A 24168-nucleotide genomic window follows, 5' to 3' on the forward strand; every position below is an offset into this window, starting at 1 on the left:
TGGTGTTGTGTGACCCTGTACAGGAAAGACTGAAGTCTCTAACAAAATAGAAACAAAACAGTAAGATCGTCCTCCAAATCAGTATTGATTGAGGATGTTTATATAGCCTTTACACACTCCATGACCTAAGACTTTACTATAATCAGATCATTAGAGAATCCTTTAGTGCAAGACGATGATTAGATGGGCATGAAAATCACAGGGCGTTAAAAGCAAGTATTAAAAGTAGAGGAAAGGTAAAAGGTTTATGCAAATCAGACACCGCAACAGCTTTCTTAAAATCCCCATTGCCTTCTCCCAGCGGCAGAAGACCGCCCCCACCATCCAGAGTCCCGCCTCCCGCCTAGTGACGCAACCTAGGCTCCACCCCCTCAGGCACAGTGCCTGGGCAATCTGGGTCACGTGAGCGTGAGTGCGGAAGTGAGGCTGCAGTACTCGTCCATGATTGGTCGTGGTGAAGGTCTTGGGGGCGGGGCCAGACGCCGGAGGTGCTGGGGGAGGAGGCTGCCTTGGGGGCCGGCTTGGAGTGGGATTCGACCCGCGGCGCTGACCGAGTGCTGGACGGACGGCTGTCGGGCACCCGGGTCTGCGCGCACTGCTGCTCCGGGTCGCCCCGGCCGAGGCGCTGGCCACGGTAGACCTCAGGGAGGGCTCGGGCTGCCGGGCCGGGCGCCATGTCCATGGAGGACCCCTTCTTTGTAGTGAAAGGGTGAGTGTGGGCCGAAGACTCCCGCCTCAGAGGGAGGGGAGGGAAATCGAGGCAGGGCGGCACAGCCTCTGTGCCCGGACACCACGGGTCCCTCAGGGCTGGGCCCCTGGGGTCCCACTGTCGGCCCGCACCGCCACTTCCTCGGGGTCGCGCGCCGCAGGTGGGGAGCGACGCGCCGGAGCCGGCGGACAGCATCTGGGCAGGAAAAGGGAAATGGCCCTCTTGGAGTGGGCGTGCGCGGGGGCGAGCTCCATTGTGGAGTTGTGGAGCTAGCTTGGGACGGCTTGCCCGGTGGCGTCCAGCGGGTGCGGGAGCCGAGTGCGGGAGGACTCGCGCTTTCCCGGGGGAGGAAAAGTCCTCCAGGCCCGGTGCTGATGTTGGAAGGAAAACAATATGAGATCAGCCAAACCAAACTTTCCGAGGCTTTCTGTGAGCCACCGGGATTTTCCCACCGTGTCGAAGGAAATGAGTGTTTCTATTGAACTCCTTGGTTTCGCCCTGGGTGTTTGACAGGTTTCCCTCACTTCACATTCTGCCTTTTTAGAAGCCTACTGCCCTCTTTTTGCGACCAAACTGTCCTGACTCCATCTTTGTTTGTCTGTTGGGAGATGGAAACATCAATTGCACTTTGTTGTATCAACTTTGTGGCCATTACACAAATGCAAGAAAGCGCAATTATGATGTCGCAACTTATTTCTAATAACGTGTCAGTTTTATGCTTTGAATGACAGAGAAATGTCAAAAATCTGAGAACTGCGAAGTTAAGGCAAAGTTCTACTGACTGCACAGTATTTCTCGCTTTTAACTAGTTGCTATTTGCATCTTATTTGTGTAGTGATAGAAGCTGACCAGTTGTGTCGGTGGTTTTTGTTTGTTTGTTTGTTTCTTTTCTTTTCTTTTCCTTTTTGTACGTAAGGACCCTGGGAAACTTAAAATGTATTTAAATGAGATACTTTATTATCCATTCTATGGTGTGTACAGTCAATGTACAGTCAAATATATTATGACTGCTTTATTTATTTATTTATTTATTTATTTTGGCTTTTTGAGACAGGGTTTCTCTGTGTAACCCTAGTTACTCTAGGTTGGCCTTGAACTCACTGAGATCTGCCTGCCTCTGCTTCCTGAGTGCTGGGATTAAAGGCCAGCATGACTGAGACTGTCTACATTTCCGTAAAAAGGTTTTTCTTTCGCTTTGCTTTAATTTAGATGAGGAATAGGAAGGTATATATTTAACAATAAAATTACCTACCTGGAAAATGTGTTCTTTGTTTGTTTGTTTGTTTGTTTGTTTGTTTTGAGACAGGGTTTCTCTGTGTAGCCCTGGCTGTCCTGGAACTCACTCTGTAGACCAGGCTGGCCTGGAATTCACTGAAATGTGCCTGCCTCTGCCTCCCAAGTGCTGGGATTAAAGGCATGCACCACCACTTCCCGCCAAATGTGTTCTTTATTACGGGATTGATTCAGGTTTTAGTTATTTTTGTTTTTAAATTTAGAGTTAGAGTTGTCTAATTTTCCCTTGAATAGAAGGGTTTTCTTAGTTTGTGTCTTATTTTGTGTGAGGGTGAGTGAATGCTGTGCCATACATGTGGAGATTAGAGGACAACTTTCAGGATTCCCTTCTCATCTTCCACTATGTGGATCTCGGATCTAACTCAAGCCTCAAGCTTGGTGGCAGGCACCATTGTCTGCTGAGCCATCTCACCAGCCCTAGAATTAAAGTTTTTAACATTCAAGTTGCAAAGGTTATCTCTGACGGTGAGTAAATATCAGAGATAACCAGATTTCTGTATTTGTCTTTGAGGGAAAAATTTGGAAAGTTCTTTATTGTTCAGCCATATTGGTATTCCCCCCCCCCCCCAAGAGTCTACTAGCACTTACTTACTGATTAGGTATTACTACTCTGTTAGAACACTGTCCTAGAAAAGACTAGCCAGTCGCATCAGTGTCTCCATGTGTGATAGCATATGCATGCACATCCTTTTATTAACAGTATTCAGGGCCACTGAGATATCTTGATAGATAAGGGCTCCTGCAGCCAAACCTGATGAGCTGAATTTGATCCCCAGAACCTACATGCAGGAATTTACACACACACACACACACACACACACACACACACACACACACACTACATTTTAGAAAACAAGATTTTTGAAAATGCATCACAATGTATAAAAAGTAAAGATGTCTCAAATGTGACTCTGAAATGAGGCGCTTCTAGTGTAATCAGTGGAATAAATCACATCAGAATTAAGTAGACATGACAGGTGATCAGTAAGTGGAGAAGTGCTTCCTACAGAAGATGGACATCTCAGGTGTCAGAGAAAAGGCAGTGCCCTAGGAATTGTTATGATGGGACAAGCTATTGGAACAGGTATGTTTTGAAGGTAGCAGGATTCAGACAATTTAGGCCTCTCTCTCCTGTCTAGGGACTTAGGAAAGAGGCTTGTATTAATGTTCCTGCTTCCATTTTTATTTTTTTCTGCCTTTTGCTGTATTTGCTTAAAACTATCCAGCAGAAGTGGGAGGTGGTGAAACAGGTCTTTAATCCTATCACTGAGAGGCAGAGGTAGGTAGATCTCTTGAGTTTGAGGCCAGCCTAGTCTACAGAGTGAGTTCCAGGACAGCCAGAGCTACATGGAGAAACCCTGTCTCAAAACCAAGCAACCACAACCCCCACCCCAATAAACAAAAAAAAAAAAAAAACCAACCAAAAAAAAAAAAAAACAAAAAAAACCCAACAACAACAACAACAAAAAAAAACCCAAGCAAAAAACAAAACAAACCAACCAACCAAAAAATGTATTGAGCAAAAATATAATGTAAGTTCCATTTTCTTTTCATTCTTACTTTTTTTGGGGGTGGGGTGGGGGGCCTACTCTACTGTATCCCAATCTGGCCTTGATCTTCTGATCCCGTCTCTGTCCTCTGATTGCTAGAATTATGAGCATGCATCATCATTTTACATTTTCTACCATGTACATTAAAAAGAAGTGAAAATAATTTAATATCTTTGTTAGTAGATTCAAAAATATTAACTACTGCTGTGGGTTTTCCTTTTTGTTTGTTTGTTTTGTTTTTGAGATAGGGTCTTACTGTTTAGAACTTGCTGGCTTGGTATTTTCAGTGTAGTCCAGGGTGGCCTTAAACTTAGCAGTCATTCCTCAGCCTCCTGAGTGTTGATTTTATAGGCATGCACTTGGCTTCAACATGATTTGTATAAAGTCTTCAAATTGTTATTTTAAACTTCTATCTCATTTCAATTTGGATGTTAAAACTTTGAATATATTGTTCTATACTTAGAATTCATTAAACTTACAATTCAAAAGATATATTCAGAATTTGGGGTGATAGGGAACACTTGTAATACCAGCACCTGGAAGTCAGAGGTAGAAGGAACAGATGTTCAGATACTAGCTAGCATCATAACGAGTTTGAGGTTAGCCTGGGCTACATGAGATCCTATCTCAAAGAAGAAAGAAAAAAGAAGAAGAAAAAAAGGAAAGGAAGAAATTCACGTGTCCTAATTGCTCCAAACATACGTACCATTTTTTTGGCAACCAGATTGCATATTAGTTTTTAAAATAATTAAATGCTAGTTACTCAGTGACACTGCTTTCAAAGCCCTTAGTTGTACCTGAATAGTTACATGTGAATTTAATATTGGCAGCACAGTATGGCCCTTTAAGGTCCAAGCAGGTGTAAGCAGGTGTAACCTACTTAGTGTTAGTTAATGGCTGCCTGCTGCAGAATCAAAATGCAAAATCAAAACACTCCTTGATTATGTTACTGCCAGCCTAAATTCAGCCAAATTCAGAAAACAGTCTGTTCTTAGTTACCAAAAGTTACATGTTTTTTAATATATATAACCCTAATTTACTGTTGTACATTCATTACTTCTGCATTACTATGATCAAATTACTAGAGAGAATAAGAGCAGAAAGGCTGATTTCTGCCTTAGGGTTTCAGAAGGGTTCAATCCATGCTTGGGCAGAACATGGTGTCAGTGGGAGAGTGTGGAAGAGGGAGGTGTCCATTCATGGCAGGCAGTAGCAGAGAAAGTGAGACAGGAATGGTCAGGGACAGGATATCCCCAGGGACAGACTGATAGACAGAAAGAAACACAGACACACAGACACACATACACAGAAAGAGAGTGACTTACTTCTTCCAGCTAGATTCACCCTGCTAAAGTTTTGAGAACTCTCAAACAGCACCACCAGCTGTGGCCTCCTCAGGTGCCCCTTCAGACCCAAGGCACAGCATGCTGCTCCCTCAGTGCCCTGTGCTAGTACTCATAGCACTGACCCCGCAGGCCAGGTCAGGTCAGGAGTGAATCTGACTTGTCCTTACTTTCACTACACCTGACTCTAGACACTTGTTTTCTTGGAATGGCTCTTGTTCCTGTGACCTGTGCTTTCTAGTATATACTGACTTTCTCTCTCTCCCACCTGATCCTGTGTTCATTCCTCAGAGTCCTTTTACAACCTTTGGGTACTCACCAGCATTCACGGGTTCGGAGCGCCTCTTTAAAGGTGATCAGTCTCCAACTGTATTTCCAACCCCAGCCACTTATCCAGGGTTGCCCCCTTATCCAGGGTTACCCCTTTCCTCACTGGCCACCTCCAGAACATTACTATTGCTAAAACCAAAGATTGTAGCATCTCCTACAAGAGAAGCAGGCATTCAAAATAAGCAAGCAAAGGCAGATAAAAAGAAAGCCTGCCTCCTCCTGTAACTCCTACTGAATAGTACCACCACTTCCGGAGCTTGAAGACCTAATCTAGGTGTGAGTCACTGCCTCCTCCTTCACTTCTGATCCTGCACAGCCTCCACTAAGTCAACCACTGAGATTTTAGATCTGTGAGAAACTTTCAAGATAACCTAGCCTTCACCCACCCAACAGCTAAAGAGATCCAGAGCTCAGACATTTTGGCTGCTTGCCTCAAGTTTATTTGCCCTTGAAGATGAAAAGTATTCCACCACCAAGACCTATTTAATCTCAGGTCTGAAAGCTTCCAGACAAATCTTCTTTCCTTATAGAACTAGAATATCTGCGTAAGCCCTTGAAAAGGTGATTTTAAATTAGTGAACAGTAACTTCTCTTAAAAAACAACAAACAAAAACAAAAACCACAAAACCACCTACTGGTGGCTGGAGAGATGGCTCAGAAGTTAAGATCACTTGTTCTTGCAGAGGAACTGGGTTCAATTCCCAGTACCTGCACGGTAATTTACAACTGTCCATTAGTCCAGTTCTAGAGGATCTGATGCCCTCTTCTCATCTCTATGGGAACCAAACATTCATGGGCGCAGAACACTTACATTCATAAAATAAAATTAATTAGTCTTAGCCTCACCCCCCCCCCCAAGCTTCCTTGACTCAATGAGGGAGAATAACAAAAACAAAACAATAACAAAAAACTCACCTCCTAAGCAAGATATGGTTGGTGTGTGCGTGTAATCCCAGCCCTTAGAAGGCAGAAGCCAGAGGATTGTCATGTTTTTGAGGTCAGCCTGGGGTGCATATTAGATTTCAGGCCAACTTGAGCAATATGGTGAAACTTTGTCTCAAAACAAACAAACAAACAAACCAAAAGCAGAGTCTGTAAGATGGCTTAGTACGTGATGACTCTGCCTTCCTGTAAAGCATATGGTTGAAGGAGAGAACTCCCACAATCCGACTTCCAAACCTTCAGTGTGGTATGCTCTCGCCACATGTGTACAAAATAAATACAAATTTAATTTAGAAAATTAAGAACAACAACAACAAAAAAAACCCCATAGGATTATGGCCTTAGTGCTGTAGTCTTCTTAGTTTATATAAGTACACCTGTGACATCTAACAGTTGACAACATTGTCTAATGAGGCACCTTTCAGGCTGTAGCCCAAACACCAAGCAACACATAACTGAACTGACACATCCCAACATGATAAATTTTGTGGTTTTCTTGGTGTCTTGTTTCAATAGGGGCTGCAAATTCAAAAAAGATAATTCTGAAAGCTTGGTAACAAGGGGGAGGAGAGGGCTAAAGAACCAAAAACCTCGACTGAATTAACTCATCAAATCCTGAGTACTCACTATCCTGTATTTTGCACCCAACAAATTAGTATTGATCTATGTACCAGCAGAGGATTAATAAATAGGTCTCTTCAAGTACCCAGGCACATCCTAGGGGCAGGCTGGCAATAGTCTTGAAGAGCTTTGTTGTGCATGTGCATTGGGTCCACTATTATGCTACAGGAACACAGTCCATGGAAACAACCTAAAGCAGCAGTAGGCCACCACCATGTTTCACAGTGAAACACTACAGACGTAAGTTACCTAGGAACTGCTTTTGCTGAAGAACAAAACCCAAACCGGTAACTGTTCTTCTGGGTCTACAAGGGACAACAAGGCCTCCTGTACAGGACAGACTACTCACAAGATGAGAACAGTCATCTGTACCCTAGAGCAGATCATCTAGTGGGAACTAGATTGGTCCCCTCCTGCAATGACCAGATGTGAGGCAGATCGGACCACCTTTGCAGGACTTCCTGCTGATCTTTGCACACTTAAAAAAAATGCTTTACAAAGGCCTCCTTTTTAATTTCCCTAACACTGACACAGCCAGCACTGTTACCACACCAATATTCCTAAATCCCTAACTTCACTTCCTTCCCAAAGCCTCTAAAGGCATCAAGATGAGGTCTTCCTTAGATCAACACAATTTGACCACGTTCTACCTGTACTCAGTGAAATGAGGCTGTTTGAATGTGGAGCCTGCAACTATTAGCTATGCTACCCCTCAGATTCTTCTATTTGAAATGACACAAAATTTCCCATTATCTGTTCTGTCTTTACAAGGTGACAATTCATATAAAGTGCTCCTGGCTCAGGAGATGGATCCTTTAAATATTAGCTGTTCTGTCTCCACAAACTTTCCACTCCATTTGGCTGCTTACCTCCCTAATTTCTAAACACACAGTTCCCCCAGGGGCCTCTGCTGATGGTGTGGCCTTCTATGAAGTACCCTACCTCCTCTACCACCACCACCAGAAAAGAGTGCATGCTAGCATTTATGCTGTGCATTTAAGGTACTAGACCAGAAATAGAGAAAAAAAGGTCACAGTTAGTAAGACAGTGAGGAAGCAGCACAATAAAGGAGGAGAGGCACCAAGGAAGCCTTCCTGGGACAGGGGAGTGCTCACAGTGACTCAGGGAAGCTCAGTGGGTGAAGAGGCAGAAGTAAGAGCATAGTGTTGTAGCAGGCCCAGACTGGACTGAGGAAAAAGGGAGCAGAGTGAGTGCTCCACTAGGTGGTGTTCTGGAGGTGGCCAGTGAGGAAAGGGGTAACCCTGGATAAGGGGGCAACCCTGGATAAGTGGCTGGGGTTGGAAATACAGTTGGAGACTGATCACCTTTAAAGAGGCGCTCCGAACCCGTGAATGCTGGTGAGTACCCAAAGGTTGTAAAAGGACTCTGAGGAATGAACACAGGATCAGGTGGGAGAGAGAGAAAGTCAGTATATACTAGAAAGCACAGGTCACAGGAACAAGAGCCATTCCAAGAAAACAAGTGTCTAGAGTCAGGTGTAGTGAAAGTAAGGACAAGTCAGATTCACTCCTGACCTGACCTGGCCTGCGGGGTCAGTGCTATGAGTACTAGCACAGGGCACTGAGGGAGCAGCATGCTGTGCCTTGGGTCTGAAGGGGCACCTGAGGAGGCCACAGCTGGTGGTGCTGTTTGAGAGTTCTCAAAACTTTAGCAGGGTGAATCTAGCTGGAAGAAGTAAGTCACTCTCTTTCTGTGTATGTGTGTCTGTGTGTCTGTGTTTCTTTCTGTCTATCAGTCTGTCCCTGGGGATATCCTGTCCCTGACCATTCCTGTCTCACTTTCTCTGCTACTGCCTGCCATGAATGGACACCTCCCTCTTCCACACTCTCCCACTGACACCATGTTCTGCCCAAGCATGGATTGAACCCTTCTGAAACCCTAAGGCAGAAATCAGCCTTTCTGCTCTTATTCTCTCTAGTAATTTGATCATAGTAATGCAGAAGTAATGAATGTACAACAGTAAATTAGGGATGTGTGTGTGTATGTATGTATATGTATGTATATGTATACATATGTATACATATATACACACACACATATATGAATGAATGTTGGTATTTGCGTAGATCTCTTTTCTCCCCCTGGATTTGATTGAATTTGGTCAGCAGTAAAGCTAAGTGAAGAGTGTTTTGATTTTCCCTTAAATGCAAAAGGTGTGTGTGGGAAGAGCTTTTCTCTCCCAAGGTTGGCGGTGGAGTGAAGTGTGGGGGTGCAGGGCAGGAGCCAGCTTGAGGAGCGTGGGAGGTGGGTGAGTAAAGTGGTTGCTGAGGCTTGCACAGCTTACAGCCTGGGTCTTTGAGGTTGCAGCTCTGATTCAGAAACTGTCTGACTTTATGTATGTTATATATTCTGTATGTTGTCAAATCAGAAGCTTCTCTGTAAGGAGGCTTACAGGATGGGTGCTGTCCCAGACACAGGCTGCACCAGTGTAGGCACTGTTCCATTTGCTTCTTATGTTGGGAAACAGGCACTCATTTGTCAGTCAGTAGTCTGTGTTCCTTGGTGTCATACCGGTGTAGACTTGCATCACTGTTTTGATGAACAGAATTAAGTGGTGACCCTGACCCCTAAGGTCCCTCAACTACTGAAACTCTCTCCTGCGTCATCTTCTCTTAGGACATGCACTTAGGATGTATCAGCTGACTAGGTAGGAAGTCAGCCACACTGAAACCACTCCTCCAGAGGGATGGGGAGAGACTCTAGAGAGCTCTGGAAAAGTAACTGGAGAGCCCCTGTTCTTAACATTCTTCAGCTCAGACCTGGGACAGTGTGGACCTGGGACAGGTCATCCCTGTTGTGTCTGATCACTCAACCATGGAGTCTGTGAGCACAGCAAACACTGATTTACAAATCGGGGAGTAATTGTTGCACAAGCACAGGAACAGATGCCAACTCAGAGTCTGTCTGCATCGTCAAAGAAGAAAGGCGGAACCCAAAGGGAAGTTGGAGCTGCAGTCCCACAGCTCGTTAACACAGGCACACAGCAGCTCCTAAGAAACAAACTCTGCTCTGTTGACCTAATGCAGTAACCAAGGCTGGATACCTATAAAGAAAAGAGATTTACTCAGTTCATGGAGAGTCTAAGACTGGGTACTGTAGAGAAAGGCCCTGAGCTGTCAGCTGTCACACCTTGATGCAGTTCCTTATGGGAAGGACCTATGCCATGGAGGCAGTGAGCCGGAAGGCAAGGAAGAAGGGTCATGCTCGGACGTTTGTAGCCACTTCTCTTTTCAGGAACTACCTGGGGTCCCACAAGAACTGCCAAAGACCTATTCACCTTCCACTAGGACCTGCCTCTTAAAGCTTTCAAAACCTCTATACTGACATGCTGAGGCCACGCCACCAGTATGCATGAACCCTTAGAGACATACTTAAACCATATCCAAAGTGTGACTCTCGCTGTTAGCTGAGATATTCCTCATTTACTTCTATATTTGGAAAACTCTTTTTTTGTTCCCTTTTCAGGCAGGGTCTCAATCGATCAGGCTGGCCTCAAACTCACACATCTGCTAGCCTCTGTCTTCTAATGCTGGGATTAAAGGCGTGCACCACCATAGGGGACATGTATTTGGCAAACTTAATTAAATGTAAGTAAGAAAACTTCATGCATTTTTTTTGGAGTGGTGACATTTGGAAATAGAGCCCTCCCAACCTAGATTGTTTAGGATGCTAAGCCCTTTACTATGCCATGATAGATTGGGAAGTTGTGTGGAAGAGGCTTTAGGGTCAGTACCAATGGGTCAGTGTTGAGTTGGCTTCAAAAGGTTAGTCCTGTTGCTATCAACTTTTGTCTAAAGAGAGTAAAAGAATCTTGTTTAGAAAATTTAGCTGACTTTTTCTGTTTCCCAAAAGGGTACATTCATTCCTTAATCAGGAATAAAGTTCTATGTAACAGTGGTCTTGTGGTCATATTGTAGGTTGATGAGAACTTGTCAGATACAGTGATTTTGACAGGCTGTCAGACAGCAAGTGGGTAAAGTTTCTGTTTTCAAAGTTTTACTAACGCAGTGCCTTTGTTGTCTATGACATGATGCATAGGGCTGACTTTCGAAGCATATGATTAGAAGAAAACTTCCCTGACTCGCATGGAGGTAGTCACTTCTCTTCATCAGTGCTTGATCAAGGTGTCTCTGCAGAGGGGCTAGAGCCATAGTTTTAGGAAGATAGCTGGTGAGCTTTAATTGAAATGCTGGACATGATTCCAAAGCTGTTGGTGAGCCAATTGCTACTATCCAAGAAGCTTGCTTAGCCAAACCCTAAGAAGTCAAAGTGTATTGTGCTCTTGTGTATTCTTTATCATTCCCATCACATAATTGAGAGAAAAGTCTGGAAGAGCTATGCTGGACTGTTTGAATAAAGGAGCAGCTTGGCCACAGCTGCTCATTCAGTAAAGTGCTTACTAAGCTGGCCATGTAGGGGAGGTGGTTTTCTGGGTAGTCCCTCCTCAGCTGGTTTGACTCAGAGAAGGGAAGAAGGGCACTTCTCCTTTTGTCCTCCCAGATGGCAGATGGATGGATGGCAGGATTATGTGCTGCTGAGTTTTAGGAACTGCTTGTTGGAATGCTAAGTGTGGTCCTCGGTGTTTACTGCTCGGTGCTTATGGGCAGTTCTGAGTGGAAGAGGGTGTCCTGGTTGGTCTTGTGCATTTTGAGAAGTGGCAGTAGCTCTTGGCACTTTGTGGAAATCTCAAATTCTTTGGGAAATTTTGACTAGTGTTTTTAAAGTTTTCTTCAAGGCATAGTTGCATGTGCCTACAATAATGTCAGCCCTCTGAAAGCTGAAGCAAGATTAACCCATTTCAAGGTTAACCTAGGCTTCATAGTGAGATTCTCTCAAATAGTGAGATTCTCAAACTTATCACTTGCTGGTCATGGTGATACAGTCCTTTAAGCCAGCACTTGGGAGGCAGAGTCAGACAAATCTTTGAGTTTAAGGCCAGCCTGGCCTTCAGAGAGCATTCCAGGACAGCCAGGACTACATAGAGAGACCCTGTTTTTAAAAAAACAAGCAAAAATGCCCCCCCCCCCCAAAGAGAAAAGAACCACCACCCTCAGAAAAATTGGTTGTGACCCACATTGTTCCCTTTTACTTAGTCATGCCTGGGAAAATGTTACTAGCAGGTTGGGCTGTTTGGTTCTCTGGAAGGCCTCTTCAGAACTGTTAAGTTGGGCTTCCTATAGACACACTGTGAGCTCTGGCTTTTCTGTCAAAGATTGAGCCACTGCTGACAGAACCTAACTTTGGAGTCTCTTTTAAAAATACCCTGCCTTGGAAACATGAAGTAGTGGTTGTTTTACCTTTCTTATGTCTCCACTCTACAATGAAAATTAAAAATGAGTCCTGATTTAAAACCAAGGTCTTTAGAGTGGAATAAACCAAGACCTGGTTAGGTCTGTGAGGTGTTGGGCATTACTCTGAGATTGCCCTATCTTTCTGATTCCTGCTTCTTTGGGACATGCTTTAGTTGTGGCTTACTTAGGGACTTAGTGCCACCAGCATCTACTCCATATTCAATCATCCAGAGAGCTTTTTAAAAACTATGCAATCAGTCTCTCCCTGTCCCTGTCCCTCTCTGTCTCCCTGTCCCTGTCCCTGTCCCTCTCTCTGTCCCTCTCTGGCTCCCTTTCCCGCTCTCTTTCCCTCATTTTGATTCATGGGTCTGTTTGTCTGCTGTATGTGTGCCCCATGTATTCAGGTGCATGTGGAGGTCAGAAGGGAGTGCTGATCTCTGGAACCCAATATAAGCGTTAGGAACCAATCTGAGATCCACTGGAAGAGCAGCAAGCTCACTCAACTATGGAGCCATCTTTCCAGCCCTGAGACCATACAGTCCTGAAAATCTGGTCTGGGACCACGGGGGCCTCTTAAAATGAGCCACAGGAGTGTTCATTTGTTACTTAGATTCTTTTCATAACAGTATTACATTTTCATCTCTCACTGTGTTGATGTTTGCATTGGTAAATAGTGGTACACTGGGTGATCCTGTAAATCTTTTTTTTTTTTGGTTTTTTTTTCGAGACAGGGTTTCTCTGTGTAGCCTTGGCTGTCCTGGAACTCACTCTGTAGACCAGGCTGGCCTTGAACTCAGAAATCCGCCTGCCTCTGCCTCCTAAATGCTGGGATTAAAGGCATGTGCCACCACTGCCCGGCGATCCTGTAAATCATTGTACCTTGCTGTATCACAGTGATTCACCATCCGGAACTCAGAAAAAATGTTGGTCATATGCTTTTACACAGTGTCTTCATGAAACAGTAAGAGGTTTTAATTTTATAAAATATTGCTCCTCAAATACATTTTTTATTTATTTTAAATTTATTTTTGTTGTTGTTTGTTTTGATTGTTGCTTGTTTGTTGTTGAACCAGGGTTTCTTCATGTAGCCCTTGCTGTCCAGAAACTCACCTTATAGACTAGACTGACCTGGAGCTCACACAGTTCTACCTGCCTTTGCTTCCCCAAGTGTTGGGATTAAAGGCCTGTACCACCATGCCTGGATTTTCTTTTTCTTTTTCTTTTTTAAGGTTATACCTTAGTTACAATGAAATTCACCCCTTTTATCGTCTGCTTCTACATAATTCCGTGAATTCTCAGGTATGCAGTTAGGATACTGGGCAGGCTACGGAGAGCACTCGTTTGGTAAAGGCGTGCTGCCCTGCTCAGACATGAGAACCTCAGGTAGATCTCCAGCAACCACTTGGTTTTAGCTCGCTCTTCCAGATTGGTTAGGTGGAGACAAGGAGATAGATGCGTAGGCGTTGTTCCCCAGCCAGCCCAGCTTTGTTAGTGAGCTCCAGGCCAGTGAGAGCCGGATAAAACAAGGCAGACGGGTGCTAAGGAACAGCACCCGAGGATGTTGTTTGGGCTTGCCATGTATATGTACATACATGTGCATGCATGTGCACACATGCACACCTCCATATTGATCTTTTGATACAGTAGTTTCAATGGGATTTAAGCCTAGTGATAGTGAAGAACATTTGTAGAACCTTTTTACTACATCTTCTGTGAAAGCATGCTGCATGGTCATGTTTCTGGGCCTAGTCCCATTCTGTGAACAAGAAAACCATCAGTCTGCTAAACTGGGTTGTTAATCTAGGGAGGCAGAGACTTAGCAAAGCTGAAATGTTTAAAATATTCCAGTGGGATTTTAGGTTTAAAATGTCTCAGATTAAATACTTTAAATCTATAAAACTTAGGCCATGGAGGGTAGTTCTTCATTCCTCCCACACTAAGAAAAGCTTGACTATCACACCAAATAAAAGCTACAGGAATGTGAAGGACCCTCTAGTTAATTTATAGGATTGCTTCTTTGTGTTACTTTAGCATTGTCTGTTTAGAAAAAAACAGAACTGTCTTCCTCAAACAAACTTGATGTTAAAGTTGCTTAAATAATGGCCAATTTGTTCTGCATCTGCTGGGAACATAATACCCACTCTGTTTGTTTTGTGCTTTGGGGTTGTGAGGGTTGTGAGAGTGGTGAGGGTGGTGACCTGCTGATGCGGTAAGGATGCATGTGGTGATGCTGTGAGGATGGTGTGTGGTGATGCTGTGAGGATGGTGTGTGGTGATGCTGTGAGGATGGTGTGTGGTGATGCTGTGAGGATGGTGTGTGGTGATGCTGTGAGGATGGTGTGTGGTAATGCTGTGAGGATGGTGTGTGGTGATGCTGTGAGGATGCATGTGCTGATGCTGTGAGGATGGTGTGTGGTGATGCTGTGAGGATGCATGTGGTGATGCTGTGAGGATGGTGTGTGGTGATGCTGTGAGGATGGTGTGTGTGGATGCTGTGAGGATGGTGTGTGGGGATGCTGTGAGGATGGTGTGTGGGGATGCTGTGAGGATGGTGTGTGGTGATGCTGTGAGGATGGTGTGTGGTGATGCTGTGAGGATGGTGTGTGGTGATGCTGTGAGGATGGTGTGTGGTGATGCTGTGAGGATGGTGTGTGTGGATGCTGTGAGGATGGTGTGTGGGGATGCTGTGAGGATGGTGTGTGGTGATGCTGTGAGGATGGTGTGTGGGGATGCTGTGAGGATGGTGTGTGGGGATGCTGTGAGGATGGTGTGTGGTGATGCTGTGAGGATGGTGTGTGTGGATGCTGTGAGGATGGTGTGTGGGGATGCTGTGAGGATGGTGTGTGGGGATGCTGTGAGGATGGTGTGTGGGGATGCTGTGAGGATGGTGTGTGGTGATGCTGTGAGGATGGTGTGTGGGGATGCTGTGAGGATGGTGTGTGGGGATGCTGTGAGGATGGTGTGTGGTGATGCTGTGAGGATGGTGTGTGTGGATGCTGTGAGGATGGTGTGTGTGGATGCTGTGAGGATGGTGTGTGGGGATGCTGTGAGGATGGTGTGTGGTGATGCTGTGAGGATGGTGTGTGGGGATGCTGTGAGGATGGTGTGTGGGGATGCTGTGAGGATGGTGTGTGGGGATGCTGTGAGGATAGTGTGTGGGGATGCTGTGAGGATGGTGTGTGGTGATACTGTGAGGATGGTGTGTGGTGATGCTGTGAGGATGGTGTGTGGGGATGCTGTGAGGATGTATGTGATGATGTTGCCTCAAGTCCTGCTCTTATTTGTCCATGAATCATGTGACCTTCTTTTTCCTTCACTTTGATTACAGAGAAGTACAGAAAGCAGTCAATACTGCCCAAGGATTGTTTCAGAGATGGACGGAGCTCCTTCAAGGCCCCTCTGCAGCAACGAGGGAAGAAATCGACTGGACCACCAACGAGCTGAGGAACAACCTCCGCAGCATAGAGTGGGATCTGGAGGACCTCGATGAAACTATCAATATCTTTCTCTGTTGTCTGGGGTCTAGGGACTTGGGAACACGGGCAAGGTTTTATCCAGCTGTCTTGAGCTATAGATGAGAGATTGGCTTTTATAATGATTGATCTGGCTTTTGTTGGTTATTGCCTGGTATATCTGGGAGGACAGTCTTGTTCTTCTGTCTATGGCAAATCCTGCATTATCCAGGCTGCACAGGGTAGTGATCATCACTTTGGACCCTGGAGTCAGTCTGCTGGTGTCCTGTTTCTCATTCCACCATTGTAGAAGTGAACGTAAACTTTTCCTCACACAGTAAAATATTAATACTTCTGATATCTGTGAGGGATTTTTTCTCACACACCAAACAGTTCTCCAGCAGACACCAGCTGTGTGTCCTATGGTTTTGAGACTAGGTACCTGGAGATAGCATGGGATCCTGTAGTGCTCACAGCCCCCATATCGGATGCCAGGTGCAAACCCCAGGTTCTGACCTGTGCTTCAAACCCACTTCCTGTTTGTTTAATTTTTCAAGAACAGCTTGTAGAGTTCAGGGAAATGCATTACTTAGTTGTTCATGTAAAGTCTGTGTGTGGAAGAGATGCCCAGGGGAAGGTAGGCAGAAGAGCATTGTGTGGTTTTCAGGAATGCCACACTAGTGAGGTGCTCCACAGGAACCCTGTCCACCTCAGGATTATGAAAATTTTCATCACAGAAACATTATTGATTAGGTCATTGGCTATTGGTGATTAGCTCAACCTCTGGTCTCTTGTTCAACCCAGGAGTATTGGTGACTGGAAGTTCTTATTACCAGTCATAGAATTGATTTGTCTGGTGATCAGAGGAATTTTGTAGGAGTCACCAGTCATCTAGTAGCATGTAGAATCTGGAGACTCCAAGGGCCTTGGAGTTGTGCCAGAGATGGAGTTGAAATACATATTTGATACAATGTCACCGCTGTGACTCTGGCTTTGGCCACATTAGTAAACTTTATGCTTTAGTTTCCTCTTCAAAAGAACTCTAGGATAAAAAGAGTACCCAACTTAGGAGTACCAAGAGAGTTGCATGTGTCAAGAGCTTAAAATGGGCCCACCCAGAGTAATTGACTATAAAGGGTTAGCAGTTGGGCTGGGATGCTCATAATATAGCCCTTGATACTAGCATGTGAGGACCAGGTTTCTGGCCCTGTGGAAATACAGGCATGAGTACATGCATCACACTAGCAGTCTTGCTGTGTAGTGGTGTATACAGGCCGGTGGTACAGCCTGCTAGTTAGAGCTCAAAAGAAAATCTTGTCAAAGACTTCTCCACTTAAGAAGTCATTTTAAAATGCCACTGCCCATTGAGGAGCTGCCTGTACCATGAAACCATGTTTGGTGAAAGCAGACCCATTATGCTAATTTGTACAGTTGATACTGAGGAGAAAGCCCACAGATCTGACCAATGAACTTGAAATCTGTTGATGCTGAATTGTGCAGCTTTCTGTTCTCAGCCGGAAAGTCTCTGTAACCAAAACTTTAGTTAGATGATATGCTGGTTCAGTGTCTGAATTCTAGTTTGTGTTTTTCTTTGAAATAATGCATCAAGGAAACCAGCTTCTACAAGGTTCACTCACTGGGCAGCATGGGCCTATAGGCACTTGATATGTAGGGTTTAATTTCTGTTCTAGAGACCACAGTACTTTTTCATCATTATGGTACTTCTTATACTGTTATATATGGTGCCTTTTAAGTTAAATAAAATGTGAGGGGATAGGATCAAAAGCAATTTCAAGAGGCTATTGTTTCCTCTGAGACAGATCAGGGCATGTAAGCTGTGAGGCAAGAGAACAGGAGAGGGCAATGGAGACAAACAAGAGCAAAGTATCATGGCACATTTGTATGGAATGTTACAGAGAAGCTACAGCTTTGCATGCTAACCAAATTTTAAAAGACCTATACAAGTAAAGTTTAAAAACTACAAGAAAGAAAGAAAGAAAGAAAGAAAGAAAGAAAGAAAGAAAGAAAGAAAGAAAGAAAGAAGAAAATTAGTAGGCCCAGGCATGGTGGTGTCCACTTGCACTTGGAAGGATGAGGCAGGAGAATCAGGAGTTAAGTGCCAGCCTGGGCTTTAGGGCTATGAAGTGAAGTCTAGGCTAGCCCTGATTGCATAGTCTGTCTTATCTCAAAGAAATCATGAGATAAAGGACAAAAGTTGTGGCCTTCATCAATCATTCGGCAATCGTTTCTTGAGTGTTCTGTCTATAGAACACTTCTTGGCTTTTAACGTTAGGTTGAAAGAAACTGTAGCTCCCAGGCCTCATGGAATTAGGGGTGAGAACAGATCATAATAATAATGAAGATGATAGTAATAATAATGAAGTACAGGCTGTGAGAGAGAACATAAGGATTTCGAGCCACGGCTGGGGCTAAAGAGGTCAAAGGCAGCTTCTCTGAGGAAGGCTTGATCTCTTTAGGTTGAGGAAGAGGGTTACCACATTGGCATAAGGAAGAGTTTTGGAATAACAGATTAAAAAGTTTGCGGCAGCTGTGGTGACTATGAATCCAGCACTTGGGAGGCTGACACAGGTTATCACTACAAGTTGAAAGTCATGCTACGTAGGGAGTTCCAGGACAGTCTGGGTTCCCTGTGTCAGCTAATCAGGAGTCCCCAAAGGATAGACACACATGTTGGCAAACACCAGGAAGATCTTAGCTGACCTGTGGTCAGGTAGCCATGAACTTATGGTGAGCCCCATAGTTCTTTTCTACCCCTCCCACCCTCTCCCATGCTTTTAGCCCAGCTACATTCCCAGCCTGAGACACAGGTTAGCCTGGAACTCAAGATCTCCCTCCTCCCATGTGCTGGGATTACAGGTGGGCTTCATTGTGCCAAGCCAGCAGAGGCTATTTTTAACTTGCCAGGTCATCTCTGTCTTGGAGCAAAGGAATCTTCTCGTAGAAGCTGTGTTTGGAGAGCAAGTTTAGGGGTGTTGTGTGAAGTTGAGTGTTTGCAGGGGGGTTGGGTTATTCCCTGTGTTTCAGTGCCCTGTGGCTTATCAGGTGCTGTTGTTTTGCCTTAATTTGTTGGTTACGCATAGTTGAAGCAAATCCTAGAAAATTCAACCTGGATGCAACTGAATTGAGCATAAGAAAAGCCTTCATCACAAGCACTCGGCAAATTGTCAGGGTAAGGATTGCAGTTTGCTGTGTCATCTGTGCAAGAGATAGACACACTGGTCAGAACCCTCCTCAGTCACAGCCCAGCAGGTGGACTCTGAAACATGAACTGGCATGAACTCAATGCCAGTGTCTCATGTACAACACCTGTGATTGGGGAATCTGCTTTGAATATTGTCTGGGTTGTTAGAATGAGAACAAGATAATAAATGGCTGGCTGGAAGGTTACTCTAACAGCCTGATCTACTTGTCTGTGTCTCTAACTTCCTTAAAATAGAGATTAAAAACCCAAAACCTCTTAATGTGCTCTATTTCTGGACGAAAGCAAAGTCTCTTGTAGGAGCCATTTGGTTTCCTGATTGACTGGTAATCGTGTGCATTGTTGAGTGTTCTTCCTGGGTTTGGCTGGTGGCCGTTCCTACCATCTGAGTTGCTTCTGGAACTCCCACCACCCTATTACTATTGCCATACAAGGGCTTGACAGCCTCCCAGGAGTTACCCAAAGCAGGCAAGCCAAGGGTGGCATGTAAAAACAAGCCAATGGAGGATACATTTTTAGTACAAAATTATTAAGAATACTACCCACTAGTAAAGGATAAAAGAGAAAATATAGTTTAGGTGAAAACCTTGTGTCATTCAGATGTATTTTATACTTTGAAAGTATATGGCTAAGCCATTTGATTAGCATAACTGGATGTAAGAGAAGCAGCTGCCATTAACATATGTACTCGAAAGTAGCTTCCTTGAAGAAAAAGACTTGGGATCAGACCAGTGCTGACATATGGCAGAAACCTTGCTTAGTGTTTGCCAAAGACTTTCATCATGCGATTTCCTCTCGACATGATCTCAAATGGTAGATTATCATTGAACTTTATTCTTGTTTTTTGTTTCACTCAGTAGTTGGCTTTTCTCTGTACTTATAACTAAATTGTTTATATATAAGCTCACATGTAATAGAACAGAAACCTTTTTGACTTCAGGTGCCCCCTGGAGACACTGAGTACTTGAATTCAACATTCTGACTTTCTGGGCAGGTGTAACGCTGCTCTGCTAAGCACATTGCTAGGTGACATCTTTTGTGTGTAATTCCCCCAATTTATTTAGTCATTCAGACACACTCTCACTCTGTAGGCCACACTGGCCTCAGACTCATGGGGATCCACTTGTGTCAGCCTCCCAAGCACTAGCTTTGCAGGTGTGAGCCACCACATCTGGCTGAGCCTATCAGCATGTGTGCTGCATGGAACAGCACCAAGCGCTCCTGAGCACTGAGCTGCCTCCAGCCCTCAGTTCCTTCTTAAGCACAGTCCATTTTCCTTCTTGTTTCTGCTGTCCCACGATCCATCCCTCAGCTCTTCACTCTTTTCTTCCTTCCTTTTTCTGTAATGGTTTTTCTGAAGGATGCTACTGTTTATCCTAATACTTCACGGTGCCTCACTGTAAAGTGTATAGTCTTTAATCAAGGCATTTATTCTTTCTGCAAGGTGGTACTTGTGAGTTTTGAGAATTGGAATTCAAAGATCTCTGTATATTGAAAATTAAATTATGACTGGAAGTAGATCCTAAAGTTCATTTCTTTTTTTTTTCTTTGTTTTTTTTTTCTAGACAGGGTCTCTCTGGGTATAGCCTCATTCTAGAGAATGAGAACTCATTCTCTAGACCAGACCAGTTCTAGAATTCTAGACCAGTTAGACTAGGCTGGCCTCAGAATCACAGAGATCTACCTGCCTCTGTCTTCTGACTGCTGGGATTCAAGTTGTGAGCCACCACTGCCTGGCTGAAGTTTATATTTAAGTTTATATTTAAATATTAAGTTTCTTAATATTTGAAAATCTGTTTAAAGTACATCTTAGGATTACTTTAAATCATAACAGTACACTGGAAGCTTACTGTTCTTACAGAGCATGAGACCTAAACCACACTCAGCTGTGCTCTCAACTGACCCCTTAGTGGACTTACAAGCTTTGTCATTTTACTTTATTCCCCACCCCCACCTTTGGGAAACTGTTAAAATTGCCACAGATAGAGTAATTAAACTTGAACTTTTGCTGGCTTGGTTCTAATAAGTTTAATTGAAGTCTTACAGAGAAGAAGGAAATAGCAGCAGAGTCATCTTGATTAAAAACAAAAGAGTCGCATGAATTGACCTCAGTGTGTTCAGCTGAAGAGATTGCAGGCTCTTGGTAGACACTGTGGAGAAGGGGCAGGGGATAGCAGATGTGGGAAATGGGACAAGGCAGATGGAGGACTTTGAGATCACAGGCTTAGCCAGCGTTGGTCCTACTGACCTTTCGTTTAGTAGTGGCCTACTTTTCCCTTCAGAATGTCATGGCTAAGGGCTGTATTTACATCATTTTCATCCTTCTTGCTTCCCACTTCATCTCCTTTGTCCCCCTACTTGCTCTCAAATTTTTGACCTCTTCTTTACTCATTATTATTGTTACCCACATACATGTTACACATATATACATGCACATACATATATACATATATATATGTGCACACATATGAATATTATAAGTACAACCTGCTGTTTCCATTTAGTGTTGTTTATGTGTATAGTTGTTTAGGTCTGACCTCCTGGGATTGGATAGCCCTTCACAGGGCCTGTGCCTGGAGAAGATTAGATCTCTTTCTCAGCAGCCAGTCATAACCTGTAGATCTTCACCTAGGAGTGGAGCCTGTGACATGTCCCCATCCAAACTACGATGTCAGCTGGTGTTGTCATTGTGTAAGGCCCCCACGAATGGAGGACCTCACCCAAGCCTCGGGAATTCACGGCCACCCATTAACTGCAAGACACCAAACTTGATATAATCAGCAAGAGGCATATTTTAATCATTATACTGAGGTCAAGACCTGTAGCCCATACAGGGGCAATGGGGTCTGACCCCCGGGCTTTGGAGACAGAGAATTTAAAGCCCAAAACCACAACTCGGGGGAAACCACAACCCAGCGGGAGTAAAGGAGGGCTATTGGAGAGCACCTGTGGAAAGTCCCAGCCCATTATTCAGTTTGTGACAGGGTACAAGGAACAGGCTATTCTCTAAGAGCCTATACGTAATCAGCCAAGTTCCTGGTATCCAGGATGCACAGGCACGCTAACTTGAACTCTCAGCTCAAACCCTATTCAATCTATCTTATGGTCAATTTTTAGTTCCTGGTACCCATAGCGCTTGGTCACGCTGTCCTGAACTCTTTTATTTATTTATTTATTTATTTTGTCTTGTGGATAGCTAGTTTCCTAGGACCCAGAGCACAGAACAAGCTGATCTGCAACTCTTGACTCCAACTGTGGAAGGTTTAAAAATTTTTAACTCTTTCAATTGTGCAGGTCTTGTTTAGTTGTACCTTACTGTTAACATTTCATGGGCTCATTTCCCAAAGACAGCATCTCACAGCACACATCCTGGTCCTCTGGCTCTTACAATCTCTGCTCTTTCTTCCGAGGTGTTCCCTGGACCTGTGGTGTAGGGTTTGTGTTGCAGATGTGTTGGCGGGGCCTGGGCACCCCACGGTCAGGTGGTCTCTGTATTTGGACCACGTGTGGCTTCCCTAATGGCCTCCATCTGCTGCAAAAGAAGCTTCTTTGTGAGAGTGAGAGTTACTGTAATGAGGGAGAGTCAGGGTGAGCACTGAGAAGCTGGGGAAGAGTTGTACTGGTTTAAGAAAGCTGTTACCCTATATTTTGTTTGTTTTTGCTTTTTTGAGGCAGGGTCTCTTTACATAGCCCTGCCTGTCCTGGAACTCACTGCATAGATCTGGCTAGCCTTGAACTCCCAAATGTTGGGATTAAAGGCATGACCTGCCACCTATGGCCTTCTACTTTATTCTTAAATGAGCATATTCTAATTTGATTGAGTCACTTAGGCAGAGCAGTCAGTGATAAACAATACCTTTTGTCTTTTCTGTCAAGAAGCAAATCCTCTCCTGTGAGGTTTGATTTGTATGTGAGGTACTTGTGCACTAAACATACACCCTGAGCTTCAGCAAAGCCCTTCTCCCAAGTGACTTCCTGATTAATATTCATTGGCCATGAATTTCTACTCTTCTCTTGTTTAAAGAGTTGTTAAGCATCTTCCAAGGTTGTCCAATTTTTATTAAGTTTTCCTGGTAACTTTTATCGGAAAAAATTTTTAGTTATTATGTAAAATAGTCTCTTTCCCCCAGCTAATTATTTTTACATTGTGGAGTCATCTATTCAACAGAGTCGTCACAGGGGAAAGGTTTGTTTTAGAGCTATTCCCTCAAGTGACTTTGGGCTACTCCAGTGATTCAGTGCATTTAGTTTTGCAGCATATTCTGGGAGGTTAGCAAATAAGACACCAGGAAACTGAGGTGCAGGCTAAGCTCTGACTGTGACAGTCTGTCACAGTCAGTAAGCCTTACTGCGCCTCCTTTGTATCATAAAACAGCCCTTGTTAACATGCTCTGGGTTTAACTTTGGAAGGAAAATCAGATTATACTGCACCCTGTACCCAACAGTCCACAGTGTTTCACCCCAAGAACGTTTGCCATCAGTTAAAGCAGAAATGGTTTTGGTTAGTCTTCAGGATTAAGATGGGCAGCAGTATCCAGATGACCATAGGACGAGGGCCCCTGTGGAAGCGCTGGGAACCACAGTGTCGCATTCATTCAGCTGGGAACAGTTGACATGAAAGTAGGAGCATTAATAACCAGGATATGTGTTGTTCTTTTGGCAGATGGATCATGTTTTATTGGGACTAACTGCTGATCCTAAGCTTCAAATGTTAGAAAGAGGATGAGTAATTTTGGTTTTTGGCATGATAGATTGTTACAAGACGTTTAAAACTGTTTAGTAACACAGCTTAAAATTCCATATTCCAGTGTGAAGGTGATCTCCTGTGCAGTGTCTGGTGACTAGCCTACATAGATAAAATGTCATCCACACATGGAAGCCGTGCTCCACTGCAGGAGTGAGCACTGAAATATGTACATCACAGAGCTGCTGAGAGAGTGTATCCACTGCACACAAGCACGCACACACACACAAACTGAACACACACACACACAAAATCAAACAGACATATATACACATACACTCCACAGCACCCCATACCCCACCACACACACAGAGAGAGAGAGAGAGAGAGAGATACAAATATTCCCTCTCTCCCTCTTTTATCAAATAAAAACTTTAAGAAGCTGAAATTAAAAAACATATTTCATTCATGTATTGCATTTTTATTAAAGAAAATTAAGAGTAGCTTTTTTTTTTTTTTTTTTTTTTTTTTTTACAAGAAGAGAAAAAAACCTGTACTCGGAATAATTCCTGATTCAGCACTGTGTTGTAGTTTCCCCTTGATGCATAGCTGGAGCCTTGTTGTTAATCAAGTGCATGTTTACATGTTAAGAATACTCTGTGTGTGCTTGCTGTTTTTGAAATGTGAACAATTCTGTTTGAAAGGTGAAAAT

General features: G+C 44.0%; 1 protein-coding gene across 2 annotated transcripts in view; it reads left to right on the top strand.

Annotated features, from left to right (window-relative positions):
* The window catches only part of Stx6 (syntaxin 6), a 60235-nt gene that overhangs the window by 12643 nt on the left and 23424 nt on the right, over positions 1-24168 (top strand). Inside the window, exons 1-3 of one of the 2 annotated variants that reach the window (XM_034512987.1) lie at positions 452-709; positions 15429-15598; positions 18648-18742. In XM_034512987.1, coding sequence (XP_034368878.1) covers positions 675-709; positions 15429-15598; positions 18648-18742 — 300 coding nt within the window. In that variant the 5' untranslated portion in view covers positions 452-674. Of the gene's footprint in view, positions 1-451; positions 710-15428; positions 15599-18647; positions 18743-24168 lie in introns of those variants that run through there. The other variant, XM_076941361.1, reaches the window with a different exon arrangement.

This window comes from Arvicanthis niloticus, chromosome 10 (genome assembly GCF_011762505.2).
Source record: "Arvicanthis niloticus isolate mArvNil1 chromosome 10, mArvNil1.pat.X, whole genome shotgun sequence".
Classification (NCBI taxonomy): Eukaryota; Metazoa; Chordata; class Mammalia; order Rodentia; family Muridae; genus Arvicanthis; species Arvicanthis niloticus.